Source organism: Diospyros lotus, chromosome 7 (genome assembly GCF_014633365.1).
Source record: "Diospyros lotus cultivar Yz01 chromosome 7, ASM1463336v1, whole genome shotgun sequence".
NCBI lineage: Eukaryota > Viridiplantae > Streptophyta > Magnoliopsida > Ericales > Ebenaceae > Diospyros > Diospyros lotus.
This window is the reverse complement of record NC_068344.1, coordinates 34,708,351-34,729,055: the sequence shown is the minus strand read 5'-3', so window position 1 is coordinate 34,729,055 and position 20,705 is coordinate 34,708,351. Positions and strand designations below refer to the sequence as shown.

General features: G+C 33.7%; 2 protein-coding genes across 2 annotated transcripts; one reads left to right on the top strand and one right to left on the bottom strand.

The window, feature by feature from the left end:
• Positions 1-112: 112 nt before the first annotated feature.
• LOC127806046 (probable ADP-ribosylation factor GTPase-activating protein AGD14) lies at positions 113-8,704 on the bottom strand. Its single transcript, XM_052343019.1, has 15 exons — positions 8,499-8,704; positions 8,211-8,352; positions 5,303-5,364; positions 5,052-5,139; positions 4,886-4,944; positions 4,675-4,771; positions 3,999-4,433; positions 3,355-3,673; positions 2,889-3,271; positions 2,641-2,805; positions 2,444-2,542; positions 2,268-2,351; positions 1,772-1,949; positions 1,615-1,657; positions 113-781 (listed from the first exon to the last, which is right to left on the bottom strand). The coding sequence occupies exons 2-15, from the start codon at positions 8,307-8,309 to the stop codon at positions 634-636; spliced, it is 2,259 nt and encodes a 752-aa protein (XP_052198979.1). The 5' UTR covers positions 8,310-8,352; positions 8,499-8,704; the 3' UTR covers positions 113-633.
• A 9,067-nt stretch (positions 8,705-17,771) lies between these two features.
• Positions 17,772-19,512, top strand: LOC127806045 (protein SODIUM POTASSIUM ROOT DEFECTIVE 2). The gene is made up of 3 exons (XM_052343018.1): positions 17,772-18,580; positions 18,857-18,932; positions 19,167-19,512. Exons 1-3 carry the CDS (start codon positions 18,389-18,391, stop codon positions 19,301-19,303), a joined length of 405 nt encoding a protein of 134 aa, XP_052198978.1. The 5' UTR covers positions 17,772-18,388; the 3' UTR covers positions 19,304-19,512.
• Positions 19,513-20,705: the final 1,193 nt, after the last annotated feature.

The window sequence follows — 20,705 nt, the reverse complement described above, 5'->3', positions numbered from 1 at the left end:
ATGAGAGCATAAATAGTAAGTTAGATTCTTAACCCATGTGCCAATTAACTCACCACAACCCTGGGAAGAAGTTTTAAACACAAGAATATACAAATGACTCAACAACCGCGTATTACATTATTCACACAAAATGGTTTATAAATATCAACATTCATGTCAATAATGTTATGAACACCAAATATGCTTTACAGGCACAATCGTCTCACAAAAGTTACCAGCAAAATTAACTCACCACAATTACCAAGAAAATATCAAAACCATACAACGCCAATAAAAAGCTAATAATATTGATACAACTCCTGGGCAGAGGCTGCACATAGATTTTGCTCGATGGAACACAGCCGATAAACCATAAATACTTTGAAGGTGGCACAAGCCATGCCCATCGTTGTATAATATTTCTCCTAATCTCTCTATGTACTGCTCTCTCAAAGCTTCTTTCCTTACAGCACCACACTAATTCTACATGGCCAGTAAGGAGAACCGAACGAAAGCACCAACAAATAAACCCTCACACTTGGCTGGATCACTTAATCTACAACAACAAAAGAACCCAAAATTTCCACCTAGTGGCCTGGGAGCGAGCAACATGATACTTGCCCCAAAGACAGAAAGGCATAGTCATCTTTTGATTTACCCGAATGGGTTCCCTCCAACAGCAGAGAAAGTATTTGGGGTGGCGGGTGCTGAATAAATTCCACCAAGCTGCTGATGGGGTTGGCTTGGATTCAAGGATCCAAATCCAGCCCCCTCGCCTCCAAACCCCACAACTGGTTGCTGCCTGCAGAGATTTCCCAAAATACTTCAGTAAATAGGGTATGTGGATGGCATAAATTCCACTAGGACATAATTTATTATCTAAAGTTAATACTATTGGCTAATTCTAGACAAAGAATGCTAGCGGCAAATACTGACCAAGCAGAATAATGAATGAAGAGGGTAAATATCAACTACAGAGGCGAATTAACAAAAATTGTGTAGGGAGTAGGCATCTCTGGTTGCAGACGGACATCCTGGAACAGTCTTAGAACAACATCTGTAACAATTCCAGGGTGTGTCCTCAATCTCCTGATCTAGAATATAAAATCCAAACATTTGAGACCCCTTGAGGATGCTTCACAAGCAACACATAATTAACATTGAGCTACCTGTCTGGTGAGCCCTCAACATAAGCACTGCAAAACATTCTTGGAAACATGGATCATTTTCCAAAAATTTAAAATTTTAAAAAGAAGATATTTGATGTATGTGTGTATGACTAACAGAGAGTTATTGTAATGAGAACACTTCAAATAATGTTGGCAGTAGTAGCATGCCACAGTTCTGAAGCTTTATATCCGCACATTGTCCTCTATTTATTTGTGCTATAGGAGTCATATTGCCATGCATTCTAGGAATCATGTTGCCACCCATGTCTATGCTAGAAATCAAGTTGCCATGCATTTCTAGGAACTCAAAAACAGATAGAAGAGACTTGCAGCAAATGTAATCAATTGGCTATAACCTTCTTGAACATTTTCGCTAAATAAACAAGTAACTGCTATAGCTAGCAGCCCTGCCTTTAGGAAGTAAACACTGATAATGCTAACAAAGATACAGTAGAACATAGGTTACCTAGGTGGCAAGTTATTAGGTATATGTTGCCCCATGTATGCACCTGAAATATCATCAAGAAAAATGTTTTAATATTTAAATGGTAGATACAATTAATGCCCAGCAAGGAAGTTTTTTCTTTCCTTTTCTTTTGAACAGAAAAAAGCGGAAACATTACTTGGAGGAATTGCAGATGTAAAGGATGGTGCCTGGGGAGGCATGACAGACGAATAAGATAATTGGGATGGCATCCATGTTGGTGAGGGAGTTCCAAGACTAGAATTGTGTAATAAACCTGCCTGTGTTGGAGCCACCATGTTTGGCAGGGCACCTTGCAAGGATGCCATGGAAGGGAACTACAGTACAGAAAACACATGGTATATAATTAAAACCTTCCATTAAATCATACAAAATTTAAGAATGTGAACTGCAAAAAGTTATCTGAAAAGCACAAAATTCAACCCCATGGCATGACACAAGCAGGCCAATTAAGCATAAATTTCAGCAGCATATTGAGACAAATTGGTTCAAAAAAATGCAAGTACCGAATCACACAGTCCATCTTCTATTAATGTCCTTTCAATATATGTATTACTAAATGCATCCAAATGACACTGCTGACTCAAAAGCAGTTTGGGACCAAATTCAATTTTAAAATGAACAGTTTGGCATACCGTTGGAGCTTGAATTTGAGATGTTTCGTTGCTCAAATCGAATGGATTAACTGATCTTGATGACTGTGTAAAAGTTTGCATAGGCTGTAAAAACAAAAAGCATTTACAACAAATAAAGTACATTTAGCTAAGCAAGATAAAAATGTGAAGCAAAGATGTTGAACTTGTCTAGATACCACAGCATTATATTGCATATTGAACCCAAATCCATGGGGAGGACCACGTTGCCAGCCTGGAAGTGGCACAGAAGATGGATAACTTGCAGTAAACAGATCCTGCAGACAAAGTACAATTGACTGTAAGAAATGGAAAATCAAAAATAAAAACTATCTTACAACAGATGAAAGAACAAATCAAATACAAAACCTATCACCTCTGGTAGTGCTTGTCTTCCACTAGGCATAACTTCTGGGGAAAGGGATTGCTTTACCACTCCAAGGGTAACATCAGCTGCGGGTCTCAAGACAGACTGGGATGTTGGAGCAACTGGCATGGTAGAAGGCCCTTGTGCATTAGGCGTAAGAGATGAATTCCATGGCTACATAAATTGCACAGAGATAATCAGATAACGGTGGCAGTGTTATTATGCATGCCTGAAAAAAGACATGCTACGGGGCAGACCTGACTGCTTGGGTGTCCACTAACTGTTGGAGCAAATGGCTGAGCAGTAGCCTGACTACCAGCAGGAGGAAAGAAAGATTGTTGCTGAGAGAGCAGGGTAGGCCACTGCCCTCCGTTAGTGACCTTGGCAACAGAATTGACATTATTTGAGGGCAATACTGTTGTCAATCCAGCAGCTGCTACCGGAACACCACCACTGGGAAATGTTGGGATGTTTGTTGTCGCAACTGCTGGAGCACCAACATCAACACCAAATGGTGATGCAGACATCTGTCCAACAGGAGCCAGTACAGAAGCATTTACAGGGGGGAACATTGTTGAGTTGTTTACTGGTGTTGCAGCTAGAGTGCTACTATTGCCAGAAGGGAAGATAGACATTTGCCCTGCAGTGCACCAAATAAAATATCAGAAGACAGTAATGCCGACATATTGCTTGCAGATGAAGTTGTTGGGATGCCACTATTACCAGGTATAGCTGCTTGAGCTGGTACAGATGCTGGAACTGTCAATTCTGACAGTACAGACTCCAGTGAATTTGCCTTGGAGGATGCCTGGGTTACTTTTACCTCCGCCGGAGAGTCAAAATTTGCCCAGTTGTCAGCACTAGGTGAAGCTGTTGGCTGCACAACTGATTGTCCAGTAGCTGCTGATGGTGTTTGAAGAACTGCGCCAGATGTAGGTGGTTCAGGAACAGTATCAAAATCAATTAAAGTACCCAAACTCTCCACTTTAACTTCTGCTGCATTCCCATTGGAGGATGCCAAACTACTGGAAGAAGCAGTTCTCTGCAATTAGAACATTAAATGAGTTGCATACTCTCTCAAGGGGGAAGTCAAAGCAAAAAGAAAATAATCTATCACTGATTAACAATGCAATTGGGTTCCATAAAAATTGAATAGGTGAGCAAATTTCAACTCTAGAAAATGTGGCGCTGCAGCACATAAGTCTAGGGGAGGTATATGACGCAGTTGTATGAAAAAAATATTGTACCTAAATCATACAATAATTGCTACAAAGGGAAATAATAACCCACAACTAATAAGTTAAAAATAAGAATATGAGATATGGGGAGCACATACAGGATGCAACCTAAGAAAGCAGAATTCTCACCTGTGCGTGCACAGATCCATCAATGGCCCTGCCACCAGTGTGTTTTGGGGGTTCAATTATTCTAAGGGGAGATATGTTTTCACCCAAAATCTCCCTAACAGGCCGAACTATAGGAGGACTGGACATATCCGGATCCTTCTGGTGGTCAGGTGACCTTCCTCCAAGCTTAGAACTTCCATCAGAAATTCTGCTGTCATCAGATTTCCTTCCATTTCCAAATCTATCTTCACGTCGCCAGTCATTGACTATCTCAGTACGAGCAGGACTTCTCCCGAAATCACCATATTGCCGGCTTTCTTGATCATATCCTGGACTTCTTCCACCAGGACTAGGTCTGTCACTATAACGACGTTCATATGCATCCTCATATGGGGGGCTTCTAGATCCACCCTGGTATGTATCTCTCCTATTTTCATAAGTGTCCTCTGCTTCACCCTGCATGACATACAAATGTATCATTTTTATGGCGTCAAAAAACCACTGGAGTGGCAGATTAACAAGTACTAAAATGATCCGATCACTACCTTATAAAATGACCATTTTCTATCCTAAGTAATCCCTCAAGGAGGAAGGAAGAGGAAGAAAGGTTTGCTTTTGAGTGTTTATGCTTGCTTCCCTTTCCTTTTTTTTCTTTTTCTTTTTTTTTGTTTCTGGTGGGTTGTGGGGGGTGGCTTACCATCTTCATCCTTGGAGGTTTATCAAAGCTCTTGTCGCCAGTATATCTTCTATCCACATAAACATGCTTAATGAAGTCGCGAAGTCTCTCCACATTGCTAGCAGCAGCAAATAAATGAATCAGAATTGAAGCTTTTGTTTCCAATATGTAAATTAGAATTGCAATTTTATTGGAAAAAAATATAGCATAAAGCACATAAACAAGTAATAACCTGCTATCTGGGACTGAACGCTGTGAATCCCATTCCTTGAAATATATTTCCTTTGCACGCTGTTGACATAAAACAAAATTGAGTTTGTCATGATAAAGCAGAAATTACTAGAAATTGACAATGAAGTACTACTATGCAGAACTTCTATTGATATATGCATCCATACCGCATTTCCCCCTGCCTGAAGAGCACTAACTTCTTGAGAAGTAAATTTAGCCATGGAAACTGACTTGACTCTGTGTGTGAACTCCCGACTGAAAGTTATGAATAAATATTTGATTTAGCTTTTACTGAGCCAATACCATAATCTACACCATACTAAAAGTCTATCCCCACTCCTGAATTCTTTCTCCTCTTCAGATAAGCATAAATAACTCATAAACATAGGAGTATTATGCAAAGAAAAAATGTTCTTACTGTATTCCACTACATGTTGTGCAAACAAAGGTCCAGAAATTTGTGCATACATATTGCGGTCCCTGTTATGCAGAAGACAATTTTAGCCCCATTGTCAAAGATCAAATGTTTTTCATAAGAAAACTATTAGTGATAAGCACTATCAAATATCCATAATAACAATATTTCAAACAATTTTAAATCCTACAGAATTAAATAATAACACCATCCATACAGAACCTACAATAATGGTTCCTTTTTTTAAAAAAAGAAAGTAAAATTCACAAATAGAAAGTGCCTTATATAGGGCAGGCAAGCTCTAAACAAAAGAAAGCTGGATGCTATATATCTACGAGCACATCTAATCCAAAACCTAAACATAAGTACATAATAGATAGTGTTGAAGTATTTGCCTAAGGATTAGAAATATGGTCGCGGGAGAGGAAGGTCAAAGAGAAGGAATTAGATTAAAGCTTCTAGAAGAATAGTAGTTAGGGATTGTAACGGTAACCACCACGTGTATAAGGCAGCTACCAAGGTTAGTATCCTTGTAATTCCCGCCCTCTATAGTCTATAAATAAAGGGTCCAGGGGTCTCATTTTCTTCTAATCAGTTTTCTTTCTATCTAGAGAAAGAGTATGTGTTGTGTATGTGCGAGAGAGGAAAGTGTTCATTGCTTTGTAATCTCCGGGTAGGGCAGCTTGGTAACAGGGTTGTGAGTGTAATCAGTGCATGTAATCTTGGTTTTCCGATTTCAAGATAGTATAGGATGAGATCATCCTAGTCTAGATGTAGGTTCTCCATTAGGAGTTCTGAACCAGGATAAATCTCATCATGTGTGTGAGTGCCTTGCTTTTGTATTGTTTTCTTGTATCCTACTTTCTGTCCTATCCATGTGTGAAGGATTGTATCCATCTTGAGGGAGATTTGAGCGTGACTGTGGATGGGAATTGTCACAACAGATAGTGGATATTGTCTCTTAAACTCACTTAACCTCGTCATGGAAATATGAAACATGCCCATTTCTGCTTGCTCTAAAGGCACCATATGGCACAGAAAAGGAGCAACAAGCTGCAGCCCAAGGAACAAGGGCATCTCCACCTTCAAAAGCTAAGATACACTGCCACTGAAACAGTCGATCACTTCAATCCTTATTCACAACATGATGGCTTATTCACAACATGGTGGCTCAAACACCCATCCTAGAGGAACCTTAAGTCTCAATGTGGTAGTTTAAGAAAGTGTACCATTCTATGAACCTCATAAAGCTCATGCAGAAAAATCCTCCTCTCATAACAACCAAATTTCACTTATTCTTCCCTTGTCTAGTTGGAGATCAATCTTTTTTTCATTAAAAAAACTATATTGGCAAGAAGTGCCAAAAGGAGGAAAACCATGTTTACTTAGAGAACAATCATTAAGGATGCCAAATAAAGTAATTGAGTAAACAATCTCCTAGTCATGGAAGTTACATCTAAACTAAAAGACCCCAACACAATCTGAAGCTACAAAGAAGCACTGCCATACCACCACATCTCTCTCCATAGTAATTGAGTCCACTCCTCCCCCCAGAACCGTGATCTAGATCTCATGTTCCAGATTGTGGTTCTTTTGTGCCCTTGAATTGCTAGGGAATGTGATCCAGATCCCCAATAATGGGTTCCTAAACCCTAATATCAAACATTAAAATTTAATCATTCTAACTCCTCATCAACCATACAACAATATGAATCTGTCTCTGTAAGCCCTTTGTCAGTAAAACAATACTGCTCCAAACTTCTCGACATGAATCTAATATGTCTCAGAAGTTGGGATGTGGTTTTATTTTAGTGGTAAATAAGAAATATAGGTTACAGGATCAGGATGATAAGGACCAAAATACCTGAGTGCATGTCAGAATCAAGAAGTTCATAACAAGAAAATGGGATCATATTTTCATCTTTAGTACAGGTTATACCATTGCAGCTCACATACTAACTCATAGCGGTCTATTCTTAGCTTGTGTTCATTTTCATTATGTTGCACAGAGATTTCAAAATGCTAGACAGTGCTAACAGATATGCCAAGTTTTAGGAATGAGTATGTGCTGATGACCAAAAGATTAATAAGCAAATCTCATACAGAATGAGAAGAATGCATTTTATGATCATTAATAAGTCCAGGTACACTCTTTCAAATCTCAATACATTCTTCTTTGACAATGAGAATCTCAAAATAACAAAATTCACCACAACTTATCAGAGAGATCCTAGCAGTAAAACTTAATTTAATGCACTCTCCAATAACAAGAGTATAATAATGGGAAAGTGTTGGAAATGTTCTATATCCAGGCTGATACGAATAAATTTGAAAAGTCCGCAACTCAGTAGTAAATGATCAACATTCAAGAATCTCCATGCTGTCACACAATACAGAAACATTTTTAGGAACTAACATCTTCCAACGGAAATGGATGGATGGATGGATGCAGTGATGACAAGGGGTCACACCCCGGGCACAAATCATTCCACCCAAAAGCTTAGAGCTATTAGGCCTGACCACTTTAAGCCCTTGTAAGCCCAAGAACCACCCAACATCCACCTGAACCTGAAGTAGGCCTAAACAAAACTCCCGTGTCACCAATGACACAAACACATTAAGTCCCCTTTCGATTCAAAGCAAATGGATCCCCAATTCTCTTGGTCATACAATGCCAATTACTATAAGTCTGTACTAACAAACATAAGAAGCAAGGAAAAGCATTCTCCATTTCCATCCGAAGTGAAAAGGAAACTAAGTTCAAAAGACACCAAGTTTTTGACCTCCTACAACCAACGAATCTCACACAGAAATTAAGCTTCCAATATCCTGTCAGGCAGTTAGATTCGAACCACAAACACACACAAAACCCTACCATCCGGCCCGAAGCAAGTTCAAAAAGCAGGCATACCAGACTGTTACAGTTGATACAGCGGCGGTTATCGGGGAGCTTGAGAAGATTCCGTATAATCCTCTCGTTCTTCTCGTCCTCCTTCACTCGATTCGCCATTCCCCCGCAACAAAACCTTCAATCGAAATTCAAAACCCTACGCCTTCACAGCCAGACAACACAAACACGTCAAATCCGCACCAGAAAAAAAGTGAAGTGATCAAACTTAAATCGAAATTCACTGTCGACAAGCATCAGATCTGAGAAATCATATGCACATAGAGAGAAAGGGAGTGCGAGAGACGAAACCTGATCGGTTGTAGCGACGGTGCGGGATTCGGAAGCGACGAGGCCTTTCTTTGGACAGCCAACGGTGTGCGTGTGTGTGAGAGAGAGAGAGACGATAGAGAGAGACTTCGCTTTTACTACTGAAAATGTAGAGAGAGAGAGAGAGGAATACGGTGCGGGTAGATGCAGAAAACGGCAGTGGATCTGTTAATTTGACGGTCTTTGCTTTCAACTTTAGAAAATAGAAAATGCTCGAGGGCCAGTCTGGTCATAAGAGGCGACTGCGGTACGGTAGGCGGTTAAATCAACCTCCATTTTCCGCTTAATTACGCATTTGCCGCGCACAAGTTGTAATCTGTTAGTTTGCGGATGGCTAGGAGTCAGACTCCAGACAAGCCCACCTGATAGAGACTTTGTTGGGCTTAGGTCCGGATCCTTGGTCCCAAGATTCGAGTTTATTTATTTATATTAAATATTTTTAATTAAGTATTTTGAAATTAGTTTTTAGCATTTTAAATAACATATACATTATTTTGGAACAAGCACAAGCATGTTTATAATTGAGCAATTAAATTATTTGATTACCTCTTTTATTTGCTAATCAAATCTTACCTTATTATTTAAATAAATAAATAAGTTTTAACAAGTAATAAATAAAAATATTAACAATAAATTATATGGGTGTTTGTAAAATGACCCAAATTATAAGGAGTTTATGTGAAACTTATCCTAAAACAATTGGGACATGTTTGCTTGTACAAAATAGGCTTTGTTTTTAGGTTTTTATATTTTCTTAATGATTAAATATTTTTATTAAAAATAAAAAAAAAACACAAAACTTAGAGCATGTTTGGTTATAGTCATTCCCACACCCCAATTTTCTATTGAATAGTTCAATTTCTCATTATAAAATGAAAAACTCAATTTTTTAATTTATGAATAAAAAAATCCTTTAATTATAATTTAGAATTAAAAATTCAAACCCTAATCACAAAGTGACTACCAAACAAACTCTTAAAAGATCAATTGTTCTTCTGTTAGAACACTCCCAACTTTATATCATTTTCATGCAACTAATTGATGGGGAAGCTATTAATGTACCTTCATATTAAGGAAACTTCTTGGGAGTTAGGTGATGGTGATTTTTTTTTATTAAAAAAAATACCGACAAGTAGTTGAAGGAAAAAAATTTACACACGACAAGACTTGAACCTAAGATTTAAAAAATCCCACTTCCCTTGTTATGATAATATGGGATGTTTTAGCATTAATTTAAAATAAAAATAGAATGGGAATGAGTTAATTTAAACTTTAAAAATTTGACCTGTTGAAGAAGTCAAATAGTAGGCTAAAAAAATACCTCATTAATAGAATTTTATCCATGAGATCACCCAAATATTGACAAGGTTAGAAATGATATAGTTCTCATGTCACGGTTCAAATAAATAGGCTACGATAAATTGATATTTGTATCAGTAGATTATAGGTTTAATTTTTTATCTTATACAGTGAGGCAAATCCTTCACCTACAATTTACCTCTTTTGTCGAAATCAAAGGCACGAGCTATAGGGAACTGCATAAAGACAATGATCTAAATATTAGAAATCATATGCCCTCAGGACATAGGTTAGATAGTAAAAGGATGAATGATACGCCGGTACAGTTTAATGGGTTGTGAGTTTGATTCCTCCGTTATATAAGAGCCAAAAACCCAACTTTCGATTTACTTCCCCCTGCATAATCGAAGACATGACACAAGAGGTCGAGTAAGGACGGTCATCCCAAGTTAAAAATTATATTTATAACATCAAACTTGCAAGATAAATTAAAATTTTAGAAAAACAAGCTATTGAGCTATAGGTTGACTAGTTATTATCCCAATTGAACCGACTGAACTTAGTCATTCAATTTTTTTTTTTTGCATCAATTTGGTTCAGTTAATTTTTTAAAAAAATTGATTTTCAATTTTCAGTTTAATTTTTTTGTTGGAATAACCGAATCGACCGAACTTTAAAATAATATTATTTTGATATTTATAAAAATGACATCATTTTTTTTGATTTTGTGTATTTTATATCGATTACTTAGACTTTTTATGTTTATTTAGTTTATATGGTTTAAGTTTTATTTTTTAGATTATCGGGTAGTTTTTTTTTTCGAGTTAATTGGTTGGTTCGGTTCGATTTTACTCCCCAATTTGATTTAATCAATTAGTAAATTTCAGTCAATTCAATCATTTTAAACACCCTTAATTAGCATTAAAATATGAGAGTTTTACGTTAAGAATATGAATATTTAACTAATTGTTTTCAAATAAAAATTACAAATGTGAATAATACAGATAAATAAAAAAATTGAGTATTTCAAATCCATTAATGTCACACTCATGTCTATAATTTTTTTTATTTTTGTTAAGAAAACTAAAAATAAGAAAGAAAAGTAAAAGCAAATTGAAGGAGCCATAATAGAGCACATAGTGATTGCACCCTCAACCATCTTAATCCGGATCCCTTGTGGTCCATCCAAAAGGGCCGCACGAGAATCTGATGGAATCTGGGGGTATTTCTATAATTAAGGTTTACTAGGTAAAAGAAATTTGAAAAATAGTAAAAGTTACCTTTATTTTTTGGTATTTACCTTTTCTGCACCCCTCTCAAAGTTATATTCCTTTTTCTTTTTCACAAAATATAATATAAGGGATTGATTTGACTATGATCTTCAAAATTAATTTTTTTTCTTAAGAGAAATTAAAATATATAACTTTTGAGGTATTTTTCATATATTCTTTTAAATTCATGCTAAATTTTAATTTCAATATAAAATAAATTTTAAAGTAAAATTATATAATAATTATAATTACTTTAGTAATAATTACATAACACGATGGACAAAACATTAAGATATTTTTTAATTAATCCTCTAAATTATAGACAAGACATTAAAAAAATGATAATTATGACTTAAATAATTTTAGGTATAATGAATGTTGAAACATAATCATAAAGATAAATTGTGAAATTATAAAAACCATCTTTTAACATTTTCAAACTAGTCAAAATTTTTGTCTCATTAGTTTAATGACAAATTTGCTTATATATATATATTTTTAAATAAATTATAATTTAAAATATAAAATAATATACAAATTTAATTTATTATCTATGTCAGGCAATAATTATATTGTTTGAGAGTGAGAATTAATTAGATTTCACGTGTCTTAATCTATTGTCACATTAATATTAAATAATTTAATTATTATTCGAATAACATGAGGCTGATATAAATATTAATTGATGGCAATGTTTATGAAAGATGTTGAGATGCAGAGGATTCAGGTCCATGATGAACTAACTTTTCTAAGGCAGCCATAATTAGCCAACGCATGCCAGCCATTTATTATAGTTTATGACTATATAATACATATCCACCACAAATCTTGCTTATTATTATTATTCTTAAATCTTGCTTCTAGGGCCGCCATTCTTGTCACGTGACAGTACTTAGGGGTGTTAGAATTTATCCCTACAAAATTGAACCCAATCAGAATGGAAATTGATAAAAAAAAAAAAATTAAATTAAAGATCGAATTGTATTAGAGCGGGATCGAATTGAATTGATTCGATTAAGTCTGTCTGATCTAGTTCGGTCTTATTTAATTTTTATATATGTAACAGCAAATATATATTAGTATTACAGTATTAACAATAATAAGTACTATTATAAATATAATAATATTTATAACAATAGGTACTTATATATATATATGTTAATATATATAATAATTTATTTGATATTTGATTCAAATTTAAAATCGAATCAAATATTGATTTTTCAAGTTTTTTGGATCAGAATTTCAAGTGAACTTATTCAGTCTCAAACTAAATTGAATTTTTCGATCTAATCTAGTCTAGTTTTAAACACCCCTAATTATATTATCCAAAATAGTATTTTTCAAAGGTTAATTAAAAAAAAATGAATTTTAAAATAAATTTTTAATTTTTTGTAATTATTAAAATTTTAAGTTTATTACAAATTTTTAATCTATTTTTAATTTTATAATTTACTTACCAAATTTATAAGGCTGTTACATAGAATGCCAATAGAAAAAGTTAACTTTTACCTTACGAAAAACTCAAACATAATTGAGAAATAAATAAATAAAATTAACAAGACACATATTGTTCGACATGGTTTGATATTTTTTTACGCTAAAAGTTAAAGATTTATATTGAGGTTTTATGATAATAACAAACTTGTAAATTTAGTTGGTGAATTACAAAAATTAAAAATTTGTTATGAAATTATATCAAATTTAAAAATTCAATTAGTGAATTACAAAATTTAAAATTTCATTTTAAAATTGTAACAAATTTAATTTAATTTTTGTTGTAATTTACCCTTTTCCAAATACAAAATATTTTTACCAATAGATTCCAGTTCCATCATGTGTTCATTTGTAATGATATGATTTAAAAGTTTTTTTTTTTTTTTTCAAAGACAAGATAAGACAATATAATAACTCATTTAGTATGATTATAAGGGTCATCTGGCCCTTATAATCATTCGGGCCCAAATTGGGCCAAAAGCCCAACAAAATATGATGGATAGGCCGTGGCCCATTTGTCCAATTGAAACTAAATCCATGGCCCAACATCCTCTCAAAAGTTATTTCAATACTTTTTTTTTTTTTACTTCAAAAGGTTGAAAAGGAGGGAAAAGACAGTCATTTTTGGACCACAAAAGTCAACAAACCAAAAAATACAAAAAAGATTATGCTTTCTTTAAGCATTTGTTTTTTTTCTTCATATTTGGTACTTTTTAGACTTTTTTTTCTTTTTATGTTTATTTTTTGTAATTTTTAGTAAGTTACTTTTATTTTTCAAATATTCAATAACACTTTTTTAGTTGTTCTCGTTACTGTTGTTATTAAGATACTATTAATTTATAATTATAGAAAAATATTTTTCTCGAGTTTTTAATCTCCAATAGAATTATAAAATATAAGTCAATTAAGAGCATAGTTTGTAATTTGCAAGGGTCTTTTAATGCTTAAGTTAGTTTCATCGAAAGAATATGTAGAAATGGTAAAAATATAATTTGAGTAAAATTATAATCATACATCAATTTGATGAATCACTCTCTATTTATATAAGTTGAAGTTAATATATGAAAAAGTATCTACATCTTTTAGAATTGTCTATTTTGAATTTTAAAGCAGAGACGTCGAATGTGAGTTTGACATATTCTTGTTGATCCATGATTCAAAAGATCTCTCAAATATATTGAGAAGAGGCTTCCAAAAAAGGTCTCTTAAAAACATTTGAGAGAGTCCCATCGAGATCTTTTAAGGTCACTCTGGAAAAGTTGTTTGAGAGTCGCTTGGGGACTACCCTGTTGAGAAGATCTCCCGATGGTCTTTTCGAAATTTTTTTCTTAGGTTTATTTTTTTTAGACCTAAGTCTACTTTCTTAGACACTAACTAAAAATGTTAAATGGGTAATTTGACATAAACACTATTATAATATGTCTAAACATGGCTTGAGCCCTAAGATTTGATAGGAAAATATATATATATATATATTAGAAATTTATAAATATAAATTAAAACTCTTAATTAAAATATATATCTTATTAAAACCTATCATAATAAAATAATAAAAGAAAGGAGTGTCTAAAGTTATTAGAAGTGCTTTTTGTTTTAAGTTAACTTATAGAAAAAAAGGAAATGAAATTTAGACCAACTAAAAATATCACAAAAATGACAACCATATTACAAAATACGGGAAAAATATATAAAATATAAAATAATAATTGATTCATCAAGATGCCCAATGGGTGACCCAAATTGGTTCGTGGGCTGCCCCATCATGAATCACTTAGGGTTGGTCCCATGAACGGTGCTGGGCTGCTCCCTTGAGTGGAAACACAACCCAGCCCAACACATCAACCCGTATACTGCGGCCTAGTTTAGTTTATTCATTTAACATCTTTAATTATAATAATAAAAAATATATTTTTGCTAAATTTATTTATTCTTACTTAATAAAATTATATAATATTTCAATTGATATGAATGAAAAATGCCTTTACTTAAAAAGATTTATTCTATATATTTTTTTATCTCTATTCTTTTTCTATTTTATATCTGTTATGACCAATGATGAACCCAAATTTGATGAATTAGGCCACTGCACATTGGGTAAGCAGTCAAATGGCTAATGGAAGGAACCCAACAGAGTGACTGAAAAATGGGTTGAATGGCTAAGAAAATGGGTTAATCGGGTGAGGGTCTCTTGACAATCAAGTGGTTGAGAGACCACATTACATAGTAAGACCATGCGAGACACCACATTGCTAACGCCGAGAGACATGCAGGAGATCGTGCAACCAAATGGGCCAAGAGACATGTCGGAAATCGTGTGACTGAGTTGGTTGAGGGACATGCAAGAGACCATACAGTAAAATGGATCGAGAGATTATGTGAGATATTATACATAGTTGAGTAAGGTTACTTACACTAAAAAATAGTTTGTTAACCAAGCAGATATGGACGAGTAATCCCCTAGAAGCCCTTTTCAATATGCTATCAAAAGAGATATTTTCACGGTATCTCTCAACTCACTCACTAGCAAGAAGATATATGAGAAGTTCTAGTGGACGGTCCAAACCTATAAATTTTTCTCTAAACCATGTGAGAGATCCTCGTGGGAGACTATAGATCCTGAAAGACTTAATCTCTAAATTAATATGGTATCATGAAGAATTGGTCAAACCTACCTCTAATATACTTGTTGATAAATTTGGATGAGTGTTTGAAGTGTCAGCCAAAATACATGGCTTTTCTTTTACTCTCCATTTTATAAATAGGGGAGCCCACCCCCTTTATTTAGATATGTTTAAAACTCTAATACTATTGTAATTTTACTTGTTTTTAGTTCTTTACAGTTATTCGGTGTCTAACTTAAACATCAAAGGGTCTATGCAGGACACCCACTCGTGCCTCTAATTAATTTTTTTCTTATAAATCACTTGCAAGTAGATCACTCGCAATCAAGTCAAATGTGAACGAGTCACTTGTTATATCATGGAGACACTCTCCCGCACTAATAAATTCATTAATGTATTTTGACCTCAACATTATCTTTTCTTTTTTTTTTTTTTCATCTTAGATGGAGAAAAAATTGCTATTTGCCTGTAGGAATTTTGAATTTCTCTTGTGAAACTCAAAAAAGAAAATAAAAAAGTGAAAAATAAAATTATTTTCCAATAAAATTACCCCATTCAACATTTAAAATTACATAAACATCTTTGTAACACATTTTGGGGTAATTTTATTGTTACAGAAACTGTTTAAAAAAAAAATCTATTTTATTTTCATAACCTCTTATATATTTACATTAATATAATATAAAATATTAAAATTTAATACAAAATATCAAACTTAAGATTTGAAATAAATGTAGTGTCAAATCAGACACTATTTTTCAGTCAATTTAAGGCTGGATGGTGGGTCAGAACAATTATCTCTGGAATTCCTTCTCATCCTAACTCCATTCTCCATCTGTAAAGCCTCTGCCTAGTGATCAGAATGGGCACGCCAACGCCAACGCCAACGCCAACGCCAACGCCAACGCCAACGCCAACGCCGAGATGGCAAACAGTTCTTTAATTTATGGCGGTTATATGAATTTTAATTATTTAATTTCTTTTTCAAAACTCATTGTCAAAGTAATTCCAAAGTTTTACACAAAAATAAGAATTAAAAATATTAAGATAATTATTTAGCAAAGTTCTCTATTTGGCTTTTATATATTTTACTTTTCATAATATTAGTTGAGTTGGATGAATTTTTATATTTTATGACAATAAGACGATGTTTCATATTATTTCATACAATTTAAGTAGGATAGACACGTTAGAAAAGAAGTCGTGTTCGTGTTTGATGAATCCGTGTTGTCTCGATAGTTGCCATCGCTTTGAGTATGTTCAACATGTGATCTTATAAAAAAATTTAAAAAAAAAAATTACAGACATACATATGTAACATTTTAAACAGACATATCACACTTAAAGATAAGATATGATTTTTTTTTTTGAAATTTTTACAAAATAGTTTTAGCAATTTTTAAAACCAATTTGTATTTTATAGTACCTGGCAAATTTAAGGATAAGTTATTTTTTAACTATTTTAATTATTTATATAATTATGTAAAATTTAAATTTATGAATTATAATTTTCTACAATTATATAAAAGTAATAAAAACATAACGTGCATGTACATGCATTATTGTACTCTTGAGTCTTAATTTTTTTAAATTTTACTGTTTTTTGTGTCCGTATCTTAAACTTAACACACTAAACGAATTCGAAATAGATATATTTTTTTTCTTATTTTTGGTATGAAGCAAACAACACCAACCCAACTTTTGCTGTTGCTAGCAAGTATTCATGTGATGGACACATGCCCATAACGTGACTGTGCCATCAAGGTTCCTCTGCTTCTTGCCATTATCACATGGAGCAAACTGTTTGACAACAGACCCACTAAACCACAATAAATTAAGAAGAAGAAGAAAAACAATCCCAGTCCTCCAATAATTCAAGGGCCCTTTCTAGCTCATAGGCCACAATAATTCAGGACCCTTGTCCACTTTCCCACTTATTATATTCAGGGCCAAGGCAAGGTTTCTCAACAACTTTTGACCCTTTCACCTCTCTTGCCGCCTCTGTAGATTGATACTATCGTCTCTCATTGCTTGAGACAGTAAAAGAAGATAGTGAGCTCTTAGATTCTTTGGTTGCTCAGCAGCTTTGAAATAATGGTTATTTCAGATAGGAATATATGGTATTATTATATAAAAAACCTATTTGAAGAATGACATGACAATAATAAATTTGGAAATACTAACCACTTTGATGGATTGTTTATTACAAAGTGATGAAATCTAAACCGGCCACATTATTTTAATTTGTTTGTTAGGTCGGCCTTTTAATGAAGTAATCAACACTCAAAATACGCGATTATAATTGGTAATAGTAATACTAAATAAGAAGCATCAAGTACTTAATTTTGAAAGTTTTTAGCAATGTCATTATTGCCATAATATTGCTTACAAACCCACAAGAAGCTGACATTTTGTCCTTATCGAAAAATGTTCATACAAAATAATTAAGAAGATATTAAAATACCCATAAATTAAGAAAGTGGTTTATAAATGTATATAAATGCTAATGCCACATCATTGTGAACAACATTTCCTGTCCAGAAATTCTGCAAAGATAAGCTTTCCTTACAGTTATATTGTGTTAAACTTTGATTTGGATTATGATCACAAGACTGTGCATTGTGTGAGAGCTTATATATATATATCAATGCCTTTTATAAATACCCACCATCTCTAGCTTGTGCCCCATGCTCGCATGCCACAAAGCCTGACATGATCCTCCTCCTCCATAAATGGCATATTTCCTCTTTGCTTCCTCGTGAAAAAGCTTCTCTTTTCTTGGCTTTTCACAAGAAGCATGTAGTTTCTTTCATTAATTAGAATATTGTCGCACGAACCAGCTAATTCTTCACGTGAACTTCAAGCAAGCTTTTTGTACAATTTATTCTCTTTGCTCCTCAGCATACCCTATGGCAAAACCTGGTTGTGGTTGGAAGAGCCTTTATGCCACTGTCCTCCAAATCTCAAGCTAGTTGATCCACCCTAGAAAAATGCTTGTTGAGTGTTGAAGACTCCACAACAATATATAGCTTCTTGGATTCTGCCAAGCTTAATTTTGATTTTCCCTAGAAAATTTTGACCTTAAGCTTGTCATTTCACGCTGGTGAACTTGTCCCAGATTTGGGTATTAGTTTAAATAAGACTCATTCAGCTTGTGGGTGAGATAACGAAGAAGCTGGGTGACATGGGAAAGCTTCGTCTTGGGAAGGTGCTGGATTGCCTGTGTATTTCTTCTGGTTCAAGCTCTTGTTTCTGCATCAATTCTTTAGAAAACCCAGATGAGTTTGAGAGACAGCCACTGGTTCCAAGTGAAGTGAAGAGATTGAAGGATGCTCTTGCAGCTCCCCAGACCCTGGCTTTCCAATTGAAGCCTAAGGTGAGAGGTTAATTTCCTTCCATCTTTGCTCTACTTAATTACCTTCCGTTTAGCTCGCAATCTCCATTTTTCTGATATATTTTTGGTGAAAAGTTTATAAAAATCGTCTTTTATTATCAAATCAACCCTCAAGAATAGCACCTAATTTCTTGTATTGTAGCATTGATTTGTTAAAAATTCATAGAAAAGGATCATGTTTAAATTAGTTGTTGAGTTCTAGTAGTGGATCAAATTTAACACAATAGCTCATTGAACTTGTGTTGATGAATGGTGCAGATGGTGGTGCTAAAGGTTTCCATGCACTGCCACGGCTGTGCAAGAAAGGTTGAGAAACATATCTCAAAGATGGAAGGTAAATTTTGCTGTACAAATACCTTAGTTTTCTTTTTGTTTTGTGAAAAATTCTAACTCCAAGCTTGGCCACTCTTAATAAGCTCTCCATCTAAGGGACCCGCGAGAATGACTTTAAAATATCTGTCCAGTCTCGTCCATGTGTGCATCCATTTGTATATTACACACACACACACACACATATATATATATATACGTATTACTGTGTTTGTCTGGACTTGTGGGTGGGTGACAGGAGTGAGCTCCTACCAAGTGGACTTGGAAACCAAGATGGTGGTGGTGACTGGAGATATCATTCCTCTTGAAGTGTTGGAGAGTGTCTCAAAGATCAAGAATGCACAGCTTTGGGCAGCTCCTCCTACACCTTGCTAGCTTCATGATCATGCCACACAATATATCTCATTGATACATTCCTCCCCCCATATACACACATACACACTCTTTTACAATCTCACTATTTCTTCTTCACCATCACTGTGAAATTAGTGCTATACACGTACATGGCAAATTTCCCAATCTGTTTTCCCTTTCTTCTCATTTTTTATGAAGAAGATGAATTCCCAGACGGTATTGGATTTCAAGATCTATTTTTGTTGATCTAGTCTAACTGGGTAGTCCAGATCTTCTATATATGAAGCCTAGTTATGGACGATAGATTAATATTAACACAGATATTGTAGGGGCATATAAATTTTAGTCCGGATTGAAAATACCCATCTAATCTAAGTTCAAATTGTTCCAATTATGTCTTCCATTTGAAAATAGCAATTTTCGGTTTTCAATCTTGGTCTAGTCTAATATGGAACCAAGTGTCTGTGTGTGTATAAATATAAATTAATTGTTTTGTTGAATAAAAAATTAAATGTCTTATATATATATATATATTTAAGATGCACATTAAACAAGAATAAATTTTTTTGTTAGAATGATTTAAACTAGACCAGACTATATGGCAGTTCATTTCGATCCAATTTACTAAATAATTGATCTGATCTTCAATCTTTAAATTAAAATTTTTTCCATCGATCCAATTCAAAATTTGAAACATATGTATGGTTGTTAAGAAATGATGTGTACAATATAATAGTTTATAATTAAAAGCATTAATGTCAATGCTATATTATTTTAGTGATGCCTATTTATAAAAATTTTGTACATCTTGACCTTTTCTTTCTGGTCGCGCGGCTGAGCTAAAGAGGTAACAAACAAAATAATAAAAGTAACACCAAAAGTCTAAAATGATGATTCACTATTATAGAAATAAAATTATATTATTTCTATAAAAAAGTCTCTCAAAGTAGTGTATTTTTTCTCCAATCATCAATTTTTTTTCTTGCTTTTGATATGTACCTAAGTCTAAACCTATTCATGAGATCTATAAAAATTAAGTTTAAAAGATAGAGTTATGGACAAAAAAAAAAAAAAAAAATTCAACAAGGGAATGATTTTAGGAGATTCACTCAAGTAAAGGATTTTCACGAGGCCGTCTCAAAAAGTTTTAAGAAAAAAAAGTAAAACACTTATCCAAGAATTAAAATCTTTAGGGTTTTTCAAAATTTCTCTAGTTGGGCGTTTTTTTTTTTTATTATAAAGACGGGCAAATATACCTTTGTAATCATTTTTTATAATAGATAATAAATAATATTTAATAAGATCAGTATTAATATTAAGAAATTAGGAGTTATCACTACTTAACTCAACTATAAATAGTTGAATACTCATTTTTTTTTTTGTGCAAAACACTTTAACCCTGTTAAAAATTCTACAACTTTGT

Coding starts and splice junctions, on each gene's coding strand:
- LOC127806046 (XM_052343019.1), bottom strand. CDS start 8,309: ATGGCGAATCGAGTGAAGGAGGACGAGAAGAACGAGAGGATTATACGG. Junction 3,674..3,998: donor ATGGATCTGTGCACGCACAG/GTGAGAATTCTG, acceptor TTCTAATTGCAG/AGAACTGCTTCTTCCAGTAG. Junction 1,950..2,267: donor CTCAAATTCAAGCTCCAACG/GTATGCCAAACT, acceptor TCTGTACTGTAG/TTCCCTTCCATGGCATCCTT.
- LOC127806045 (XM_052343018.1), top strand. CDS start 18,389: ATGGGAAAGCTTCGTCTTGGGAAGGTGCTGGATTGCCTGTGTATTTCT. Junction 18,581..18,856: donor CTTTCCAATTGAAGCCTAAG/GTGAGAGGTTAA, acceptor TGAATGGTGCAG/ATGGTGGTGCTAAAGGTTTC. Junction 18,933..19,166: donor ACATATCTCAAAGATGGAAG/GTAAATTTTGCT, acceptor GGTGGGTGACAG/GAGTGAGCTCCTACCAAGTG.